The 11491-nt window shown below is 42.9% G+C and overlaps 1 protein-coding gene across 5 annotated transcripts in view; it reads right to left on the bottom strand.

The window, feature by feature from the left end:
- cica (capicua transcriptional repressor a) overlaps positions 1-11491 on the bottom strand; it is a 51117-nt gene that overhangs the window by 8873 nt on the left and 30753 nt on the right. For 3 of the 5 annotated variants that reach the window (XM_085261330.1, XM_085261334.1, XM_085261332.1), the window contains exons 6-14: positions 9827-9926; positions 9516-9698; positions 9081-9207; positions 8011-8183; positions 5459-5591; positions 3538-3620; positions 2404-3235; positions 1861-1997; positions 662-822 (exon numbers count right to left, since the gene is read on the bottom strand). In XM_085261330.1, the coding sequence (XP_085117456.1) occupies positions 662-822; positions 1861-1997; positions 2404-3235; positions 3538-3620; positions 5459-5591; positions 8011-8183; positions 9081-9207; positions 9516-9698; positions 9827-9926 (1929 nt within the window). The remainder of the gene's footprint in view (positions 1-661; positions 823-1860; positions 1998-2403; positions 3236-3537; positions 3621-5458; positions 5592-8010; positions 8184-9080; positions 9208-9515; positions 9699-9826; positions 9927-11491) is intronic. The other 2 variants (XM_085261335.1, XM_085261333.1) reach the window with 2 other exon arrangements.

Here is an 11491-nt window from a genome sequence, read left to right as displayed (position 1 = left end):
GCTAACTCACACAGTCTGTTAGTATAATTAATTGCACAGCAAACCATGTGATGTGTTGCATAAATGCACTAAAATTCTCCAGAAGGCTCTAAAATTGGATCAGTTAGCTGCTTGCTGTCTCATTAGTTGTATCGTTAGTTGTGTAGTTACATAACTTAAGACGCTAACAGTACTTAAAACGTAAGTCAAAATTCATCCCCTGTACAGTCTGTATGAAGAAAATATTTATTTGCAGCTGGATCAGATAACTATTGGGTTTGTTTTAATAAATATGGTTTAAATGTTGGGTGTAAATTTGTTTACTGTCTATAAAATACTCAGTCATGATTCCAGCTTTAAAGAAACTTTCAGAAACTTCTCCGTATGTAGCAGTTCTCTTTTGCAAAGTGTAAGGCTTTTTATAGTTGGTGTCATAGTTCACATGGCTGTAAGGGATAATGGAGAATTAAATCGTGCTCAAAGTGTTGACTTTCTTTATCTGCATTTGCAGCACATTAAGCGATGGCATGACCCAGCTAAAATCAATATCTGACCGCATCTTTTAAAGTTGTTGAACTCCAGTGTCTCTGAGTCCTTTCTGACCAGCTCACTCATTAGTCCAGTAAAGTTTAGTCAGGGCACGTTTTGCTTGTCTTTCAGGTGTTAGGCCTGTGTTACTGACCTGGTGGGTGGAGAGGTCAGGAGAACGGTCTGTGGGGGCGCAGCACCGGGAGTCATCACCGTTGCCATGGAAACAGGATAGGGGCTCCCAGGATGTACTGTTGCTGCACCGCTAGGGTGGACGTTGGTCTGCACAACAGGCATGGAAGCGATCTGGATGATCTGGAGTGGGGGAATCAGAAAAACACCATTAATTCCTCACCAGGTTTCAGTTTTTTAGAGAACAGGTTTCATATTTTATCATCTCTCTGTCATGTATCCAGTATTTAAAAGCTATAAACATACAATGTATTTTCATGGTTGTGAGAAATCAAAAGAATTAAAGCCGGGTTTCTGAGCCTATAACAACATCTCAAGCAGACCTTTGAGCTCGAAAAACAAAGAAAGCAATGGCGTGCATGTAATTCGCCCTCAGTTCAGGTCACGGTGTGAAAGCAAATTACTAAACTTTTCTGTTCTTGTGAGAAAGTTTAATTCCTTCCTAAGAATTAGAAACAAAGCCACAAATGTGACAGCCCCTCTCACTAATGTTAACGACCATCATCTAATTAAAAAGCTTATAGAGATCTGTCAAAAGACTTGATATCTTTATATGGTCATCACAGAGATAAAATAGCTTCTTTCAGACGGTGCATGAACTGACTCAGTATAAGATAAGAGTTGTCTTGTAAATAAAGTCCAAGAAAGAAACATGGAGATGGAAATCAGCATAATAGGTCCCCTGATTAACGATACAAATCGGGTGTCCTTGAGCACTGAAAGAGATATTATAAAAAGGAGACATGGCATTCAAATTATTCTGATTTGAAAAATACCCTAAGTCTGCAACACAAAGAGGGCTGAAGTAAGAGGTAGAAGTTTCACTTTCAGAGGAAAGAAAGCTTTTTAAAACCTCATTTTGTAGCAAATTTAGCACTCTGACATCAGATTTGACTGATGATTCTACACGTGGAGTTTTTATGATCTTTTAATTTAAATAACGCTCAACACAACTTCACAAATAAGAGTAAAAGGCTGCTTGTAATGTGTGAATCTAATTTTCTTACTCAAAAAGAAAATTTTGCTCCAAATCAGATGAGTAAAACACGCGTGGACGTCCTCGTGTCATCTGCTTTGTTGTCGCCTCACTCGGGTTTTAACGTCGCTGCTGCTCCGAGCCACCGGGCTGGCAGGTATTTATCTCTGACACCGTGTTCTTACCTTGTTTCCTGTCGCAGGGCCGTTCTGCACGGGAAGAGGCGGAGCCACCAGGGAAGGATGAGGAGGAGTAGACCCGGTTCTCACTGTTGCCATGGGAACCAACATCTTGCTCTGCAAGACTGGCGACTGGGTTTGGACTGATTAGTGAGAAGCAGGGAGAGAGAGAGAGAGAATTAAATCACTCAGCGTGAGGAACAGATGAATCGAGTCAAAAGAGGGGAGGTGAAGACATCAGAGGAGCGGCGGTGGGTGGAGACACGCTGAGACGGAGGGAACATTTCAGCTACAGATGCTAGTGAAATTCCTTGCTGATAACAAGGTGGAATGACGTCCTGTTGCTTCTTATGAACAGAGAGTGATTAGGACGTGGGCGGGCGGCGGGCACTCATAACTCATGTCAATCATGTATCTCCCGTTTATGTAAGCCAATCAAATCTACTGTAGTGAAGGGAAGAGCAGCAGAAAGAAAAATCAAAGAAAGACATTTTTACTTTTTTTTGCCATTTTTTTTCTCTCTCAGCCAATCGTTGCTCTCTGTCTCACCTCTAGTCCCGGGGCTGACTCTGATTCCCGCCCCCGAGTGCACGCCATTGGCCAGGGCGGCATTTGCGGGCAGGGAGAGGATTTGCTGGTGAGTGAGTTGAGGGGAGGAGGGGCTCTCGGTGGGCAGGATGTACTGCGCCTGTCCCGGGGTCGTGGGGCAGGCGGGAGGTGTGAGAGAAGAGGTGGTGGCAGCAGTGGGGTGGAGCTGGAGGACAGGTAGGGGGCTTTGGATGTGTAGGGAGAGGAGCTCCACTGCTTGAGCGGGTCCCAGACCTAGGCTAGTGAGCAGGCTGCTGCCTCCTACAGGGGTTACACTGACTGGACCAGGGGAGGAGGACGACAGGTACCCACCCCCTGCTGTGATCGGCAGCTGCTGAGCACCTCCACCCCCAATCAGGAGAGTGGCCTTCTTGTCCTGTGGCAGGGTGCTGAGGGTGATGGCTCCTTCCACCGGCTTGCTGGCGATGGGGATGGGCGTGCTGGCGATGGGGCGCACAACGTTAGTCACCATCGTGGGGGCCATGCGGACGCCGACCGGGGTCAAACTCTGCTGGGCCAGCGGTGGAGGAGGCTGGGCGATGAAGAGAGAGGAGACACCCTGCCCACCTCCTCCATTTCCTTCTCCTCCACCCGCTGCCGCTTGCTCTGTCTTTAGGGCTCCCTCGCTCTCATCCTCTCCTCCATCTGCGCCTCTCTTTCTCTTCTTCTCTGACCCGTCTTCAGGACCTCCTCCGTTACCGCCACCGTTCCCTTTAGCCGAGGAGGAGTCGGAGTGAATGATGGAGGGAGAGGAGGAGGGGAGAGAGGAGCGAGCCACAGGCTGGAAGCCATGCTGGAGGGAAGAGAGAAGCACAGAGATCAAAGGGGGAAAGTTAATATGTGAAGTTCTTCTCAACTTACAGTAACTTTGAAAAGTCTGTGGGTTTTTAATGCTCGATGGGAATAAAGAAATGCAGAAAAAGCCTTAAAATAAAGCACCAACAATATGATGCTAATTTAACGCTGATGACTCAGAATCACTTTCGATCAAACAGAAAGAGCTTTGTGCTAAATTTCAAACTTTACAGACTCCAAGAACAAGTCAAATAAGACAAACACATGTTGAATGAACATCTCTTTAAACCCTGCACGTACCTGTCCATCTGGTTCATCCTCATCGCTGTCTGTCACCCTCTCTTTACACTTGAGGTCGATGGAGCCTTCAGGACATGAATCTTCTGAGGGTGAAATATCACACAACCCCTTTTATTATTAGAATAATTATTCTTTATTCACCTACAAAACATTTTAGCCTTATCAATTTCATTGATCTCTTTCTTATTTACTCTCTTCAAAAAATATCGGCACAAGTGCACAAAACGCACACAGCACACTTCAAACCTTTCATGGGTTTAGATTTTGTTTGGATGTTTGCGAGTGGTGGACACATTGAGAAGTCTCATGTGTGAGAGCATCCAGCGCTTTAAGGCTTTTTCATGAATTTTTGGCTGAAATGTCTTTATTACAGTTCATAACAGTTAAAAATAGAACAGAGGCTCTGAGGATTTCTGATTTCTTTATTCCTGTTTTATTTCACATACACCTGCTGAATCCACACACGCAGGCACGATTCACTACTCTGCCCTCCTTTGGGTCTTTTGTTAATTGTGCTTATGTCCCGTATTCACCTCAGTGATGAATGAATTCTTTCTATTCTAAGTCAGGTCTTTTTTCCTTTTCCTTTCCTTTATGTTCCCTGTTTCGATTTAACTGATACTCTTTCTTCTATTTCAAAGTGTGTCATATTTCCTTGTCTTTGTCTCCTGTTTTGTCCATGTGTCAATCTCCTTCTTTCTTCTTATTTCCTGTTTTATTTTGGTGATGACGTTCTCTTTGCCTATTGTTCCTTTGTGATTGCTGCCCTGCCCTCATTAGTTTAATCTGTATTCAGTTGTGTCCACTCAGTCCTGTGTATATACCCACTGTATTCTTGTCTCTCCACTCTCAGCTTTCAGTTTTTCTCAGTATTATCCACACACTGTAAAAAAGATGGCGGTAACGTCACTTCAGAAGTGAAGCTTCAACCCTGCATTCTTTCTAATGACCAGCAGGGGGTGATGCCTCTGGTTCCAGTTATATAGACGTCCATGTGAAAACGGCCTTTGCTGTAAACCCTTTCATTCCCACACTCGTCACACCAAAACGGTGGGATTTCACCAACCAGTGGGTGACATCATGGTGGCTACATCCATTTTTTAATGCTATTTATGGTTTTTCCTTCTATGTGTCTGCTTTAGATTTCTGCTTTTATTGTGAAATACTGGACCTAACTGGACTCTTCTAAGTATTTATCAGCCATTTAAACCTTGCCTTTTGTTTATTAATCTTGCCTCAGTTTCCTGCATTTGCATGCTCTCTCCTGCAGATCCTTAATACCATGTGTTTGTGTGCGTGACAGGGATATTTACTTGTGTCACAAAAGATCTAGTAGCTGCGTGAGCTCACAGAGGAAGATTAATGATGAAGAAAGAGACCTGCCCTGTCAGAGGCATTGTTATACTTATGAGTCACGTCATTATTATTATTTTTTTAACAACAAAAGTCTTCAGCTTCCTACTGGGCGTAGTGAAACAATAGTAGTGAACAAATTTCCCACGTGTGGGACTAATAAAGGTTATCTTATCTTATCTTATCTTATCTTAACACACATGTTTATAATAGTGAAAAGGAAGTATCCTGTAGGTTGACTGGAAAATCTACACCTATGACTATGAATTGATTTCTTCTGTAGAGCAAATGAGACAAAGGTTGTTAAGGCTGCCTGCAGACTTTCACAGCTACACTGGGAATTATGTGCTGTTGTGGTCGTGATATTTTAAGACTAGCAATTAGCAGCTGAAGTGTTATGGCTGCATGACAGAGACACTTTTTTTTTTCAAGCATTAGGTATTTGCTGACAGAGTCACACTGAGTAAGAAAACAGAAGTTTACTGGCCATCATGGGAACTGAAACTATTACTCTCTGGTTATGAAACTGTAACCTCACTAAAATCACTCTGCAGATAATCTCACTCACCCATGACATCATCGTCTCCCTCTTCCTCACAGATGACCATGCGTTCCTCATCGCTAGTCACGTCCTCGCTGGCCCCACCCTGGTACAGCGACTGAGGCGGTGGACGGCCGCGAAACAAACTTGTGCCGTCCTCCTGAAAGTGGAGAAAGAAAGACGGCACATGAAGTGATTTCTCTAAAATATATCACCGACACTGAATGACACCAGCCAACATTTATGTCCAAAATATGGGAGATTTATTTTTTTTAGGACGACAAGAGTATTTTATAGTGATTGTGACACAGAGTGCCACTAAAGTTACTGAATGTTTAAATAAAGTTTGCCCTGAAAAATGTAAAATAAATCATTTTTAAGCTACGTCCTGCAGTATAACCAGTGATCTGGAACTACTCTGTGTTTTTGGTCCCTGCACATTCTTCTCATGACACAGAGATATCACTATTTGTCCTAATTTGGTTGCAACTAGTTGTGTAATTTAATATGAGTGGGGAGGGGTATCTTTGGTGGTTTTACAATATTTCATGTATGAGTAATTGATTTGTAAACCTCAAGTTGTGGCTGTTCAATTCAGTTTTATTTCTATAGCATTAATTCACAATAGCTGCCTTAAGGTGCTTTATACTGTAAGATAAATAAGCGGCACTCGATGACAGTAGGATGGAAGAAGTCCCTTCTGACAGGAAGAGACCTGCAACATAATCAGGGTCAGGGAAGGGCAGCCATCTCCTGGGATGGTCGGGGGAGAGAAAAGTAAAAAAGGGAAAGCATAGAAGACAAATAAATACCACAGACTATGGGAGAGAGAAGACAAACATTACTGAGATGCAGTGAAAAGTGTGTAAAAAGGTCAGGGGGGAACAAAATGCTCAGTGCATCACGGGAAGTCCCCCAGCAGCTTGAGGCTATAGCAGCGTACCTAAGGGATGGTTCAGGAATGTGTGATCCAGCCCTAACTATATGCTTTATCAAAAAGGAAAGTTTGAAGCTGAATCTTAAAAGTAGAGTCGGTGTCTCTCTCCTGAATCCAAACTGCGAGCTGAGAGGCCTGATAGCTGAAGGCTCTGCCTACCATTCTACTTTTAGAAACTCGAGGAACCGCAATTAAGCCAGCAGTCTGAGAACAAAGTGCTCGGTTGGGATAATATCATACTATGAGGCTTCTCAATCTACAGCAAGACCTGATCATTTAGGACTTTGTATGTGAGAAAAAGGATTTTAAGTCAGTTCTGGATTCAACAGGGAGCTAAAGAAGAGAAGTCAGTACGGGAGAAATATGATCTCTCTTTCCAGTACTCTCGCTGCGGCAACTGAGCCTCGCTCAAGCTTTTCAAGGAGCTTTTAGAACAACCTAATGATAGTAAGAAATTACAACAGTCCAGTCTCAAAGTAACAAATGCAAGAGCTCATTTTTCACATCCGTCTGAGATAGGATGTTTTTAATTTTAGAGATTTTGCACAGATGAAAGAAAGCAGACCTAGACATTAGTTTAATGTGTGCACATATCCTGGTCTAGGTTCCTCTTTCCAACTTCACTGAAGTCAGCAACTCGCACACATTGCTCGAGGCATTATTATTTATTTTGCTGTGTTTTAAAGTCACCTTTCTGATGCATGTTGCTGTGAAACAGACACCTCTTAATGCATGTTGTGGGTTACAGATGGATTAAAATCTCATTAAAATTACATGTGGTGTGTGAATTCTGTATGTAGACAGCATTTCACAAACAATCTGGCAGACGAGGTAACCTTGGTAACAGATGCATGTGTTCCAGTTATTTACAATAAAGTCTGAGACTCACACAAATTCCCAGGAGTTTCCCCGAGAGATGGAGGAAAACAGGATTGTCTTAAAATATGGGAGAAACCCGTGAAAAAAGTGTTAGTGTTGGAAGATGTGCTGTTTATAAACTCTAAAGAAATCAGACAGAAGTAATGCAGCTATTATTAAAGCATGCATACATTCTTTACGCCCGTGGCATCAGATGAACGCCTTCAGACAAAAGCGCTCGCATGTAGGCCTACTCCTCTGTGATTAGGAGCGAAGCAGCAAACACCAGTCTCATACCTTCAAAGGCACACAAAAAGTAGAAGGCGAAACCTTTGAAGTTGGAGGCTGCTCTCCCCCAGAGCTTCCACTGGGTTTTCAGCAGCAACAACTCGAGCCCTCACACAAAGCATCGAGCGAGTCCATTTGAACTGCTTTTGAACAGCATTCGGCCAAAACGCTCTGCGGTCTGAGGGACACACGTCTGCGGTGTGCGTGCAGAGGCACACACAAACACTGCAACCGCTGAGTTCATGTGGGTTTCTTTAAGTTACTTCACTCTGTTGCTTCTTCATTTCACTCTGGGATGCATTTTTCTCTAAGAAACTTGTTAAATACACTCAACTTGACACATTAAATAGATTTACGTGGGTGTTTTTCTGAGAAATTACACTGTTTGGTAAGTAACCAGTTGGTGGTATCCAGTGATCTGAAACAGCTTTCTTCACAGTCTTAAATCTCCTGAGTCTGTTTGCTGCCTGGCAGCTACAGATTAACAACCTCGCACCTTCTCCAGGTCTCTCTCCCACTCCCTCTGCTCCAGGGTGTGCACTGCACTCTGGGAAAAGGCTCGGGGACGGTGAGACGGCCCCCCAAACATCCCTCCTCGACGCTCCGATGCCCCCGGCCATCCCGAGCCTCCCCCCTTCCCTTCCAGCACCTGGGACTCTGAGTGGGCATCTGGGGAAGAGAGAAGAGCAGACTCAGAACAAAGATCAAATATCACATTGAATCATCAAGGAGCGGATCAATACAGCTTCAAATCAATACGTTTATACTCAGAAACGCTCCTTTATATTCTGACAGTCGAGGGGTTTAGTTATTGTTGTCCATACTGAACAAAAGCCTGACACTTGATACAAATGTGTGTAACGCTTTGTGCATTTTATAATAAAATACAAGCAAATCCCTTTATTACTGAAGACGAGGCTCCTCCATTATAGCAAATAATCTTAATCACAATGACTTTGTGATAATTTAATACTGATATTCAGCCTTCCCCTGGCTCATCTAGAGAAACATTGTGAGTTTTATTTCCTCTAGATGGAGCTTTTTAAACAACAGCTCTCTTTGACTCGTCTTTCCTGAAAACAGAGTGAGTTTGAGCTTTTAGGGAGGGGTAAAAGAGCACAGGTGTAACCTAAAGTGGTGTGTTTATGTCACACCAAGACAAAAAAGGTGAGAGTAAGAGTGCTGATGGCCCCTGATCTGAACTTGCCAGCTGACTGGGGTCATTCTATAATCTGCTCATGCTGCTTTGCATTTTGATGTGGTGATTTTCTTTTGTGGGTATGAAAATGTAAAATCACCTGAGTAAGAAATGGATTTGTACAGTTCACCAGTATTTTTTTGACTTGCTTGGAAAAATTGTTAAATTTCGTAATATTACTATATTACAGCTAGCAAACTCGATACGTTTTATACATATAAATTATGTGAAGATCTAAAAAAAACAATGCTTCATAGCAACAGTTGGTATTAAAATTCACTGCAGAACTTATGAAGGTTCGAAGCGATTCACAGATGGTTTTTTTCCCTTTAGCTTAAAAATGCAGATTAGAGGTGATCATCACACACCTATGCTCTCTGACATGCTCCTCTCCCGTGGCTCCTTTGGGGTACCCCGGCCCTCTGACAAAGACTTTCTGCGGTCCTTGTTACACCACTTCCAGTCTGGGTGGGCTCTGAAGTGGGCCTCTTTCACCTGAATGAGGAGAAAGATGAGGAGGAGGAGGAGGAGGAGGAGGAGAAAAGGTCTTCAACTTTCTGTTGATGCAGTTTCAGTTTCTGAATACCAGCTGTGCAGATTTCACAGCTCGTGAAATTTCCCCCAGTTTTTTTTTATCTGATAATTACAGAGAAGCCACTTGAAACTGGATGTTTACAGCGGCTAATGTGTTAGACTTGTTAGCAGTAAACTCAATTCAAAACATTTAACCAATTCATTACAAGAAAAAGCACAGAAGTAATAAAATAGGAGGAAAGAAGAAGAATTTGAGGGTGTTTGTTTACCTGAAAGGCCAGATCATGGTACTGCTGCTTTTCATTGGGCCCTAAAGCGTACCACCACTCGCCCAGGATCTTGCTGACTGTGCGGTTGTCCTGGTTGGGATGTCGCTGGTGCACCAGGGCCCGGTGGCGTTTACTGAAGATCATGAAGGCATTCATGGGACGGCGGATGTGGTCCTTTTCCCTCTGGTTAAAGTTTGGCAGAGGACACGAGTGTTTATTGTAGTGACATTTAACAAGCAATCACCATCTGGTGTTCCACTTCTATTTTTTACATCTTGTCTGCTGGTTGACTGGGTGCACTCCGGACTGACCTTTCTGTCTCCGTCCTTAGGCAGTGCACTGAGGGACTGTGTGCGTCTCTTAATGGTTCCAGTGGAAGGCGATGGATCGTTGGCCAAACCCGGGGAAAACCTGCATCCACACAAAAAGAAAAGTGAAACTGAGACTCTGACTGAGACGGGAATTCAAGGGAGATTCCTCAGTCTGAGGCTTTATCCTCTGTCCAGACGTTTTACCACAGTTTCCCAAAAAATAATATCCATCCACGAATGACTGCATTGACAGGAAGCAGAGTGACACAGAAAATATTACAGGAGAAGAACTCAAAAGAAAGACCAGAGATTCCTTTGTGAGGACCACCTTCGACATTCCCATTTTTCCCTACAATAACTTTAGATAGAAGATGATCCTGGTATCATAAATGTAAAAGGGAGACCTTTCATGAACAGCCCCCTACCCCACAGGAACATTTAAAATGCAGTTCAGTTTTGCTATTTAAATTTCAACATAGCTTATGATACTGATCCTCAAAGTTGGCAAAAGTCATTCTAACAAAATGTGATTTTGGCTAGAAATTGTGACACTTGAAATATATTCGTCATTACAAAGCGAATATAGCAACACATTAGAGTCCTACTGGGATGAGTATCCATCATCAAGTGATGACACAAAAATGTAAAATGAATACAGACGTGAGAAGACTTACATCGCCAGGCATATGTGAGCCTGGCTTTAATGTTTATTTTCTGAGAGCGATAAGCCCCAGTCAGGGAGCGAATCTGTCTCCAGTCTAACTATAAAACAATCCCAGAGTATGGAAACTAAAACTAGGTCAGCACTGATATCACAAGTCTGTGTTTTAGGGTTTTCTGGAGTAACATTTACACCTTTTAAATATAAAAGCATACTAGTGTGGCTACATACTCCAAGTCAGGAAAGCAATGCAGCAGAAGGGTCTCTGATGCAGTAGTGCCTGCTTATTCAGATATCTCACTCCTCCACCTCATATGTTTTAAATTTGTTTCACAAATTTGCTGCAGGAAGGGAAGGTTCAGCTCACTGTGGCGTTTCATATGAAGTAACCACTTAACCAGTATGAAATGTCGTGCTGCAGAAACCACAAAAAATGTTTCCTTTTTAGTGGTTACCTGCAGTTTTCTATGCAATCATGAAATAATGGAGCAGTTCTTTCCATCTGTGTTGCTTTTTCCACTTCGTGTATCTTTCATCTGCTGTAAATTTAGTTGGCACGACGTTTCTCACCTCTTCGAGACTCGGTGGTAATTTCTAATTATCAAAACAAGGCTGGGTTTTTTAAAAAATCCCCTTTGCTACTCACAAAAAAACCAAACAAAAGATATAAATTAATGAATAAATAATTAAGTCATAGAAATAAAGGTTTGTGGTGGAATGTGGTGGATGAGTCGTCTCAGACTGATGAAACAAACGGCTTCAAAGTCTTGTGGTTCAGCAGCAAACACTTTTGTATCCCTTGCCACAGGGCAGCAGGGTGATCAGACTGTGGCTGATATTGTCTTTTAGTAGCGTTTCAGCTCTGTGCAGACACCTCAAAGCGACCGTCGCTATCATTAAGCCTGCTAACTACTGAGTATGTATTCAGTGAGTTCCACTGAAACGGCTTTTTCTGCTACGAAACTGCATTTCCCCCCCGAGACACTGAACTGGTTCTGGGAAAA

Source organism: Mchenga conophoros, linkage group LG22, assembly GCF_057382185.1.
Source record: "Mchenga conophoros isolate Kocher_MC1m ecotype Shallow Benthic linkage group LG22, M_conophoros_male_GT1.1, whole genome shotgun sequence".
In the NCBI taxonomy this organism is placed as follows: domain Eukaryota; kingdom Metazoa; phylum Chordata; class Actinopteri; order Cichliformes; family Cichlidae; genus Mchenga; species Mchenga conophoros.
Note: the sequence above shows the minus strand (reverse complement) of the source record. Positions and strands in the feature narration are given on the sequence as shown.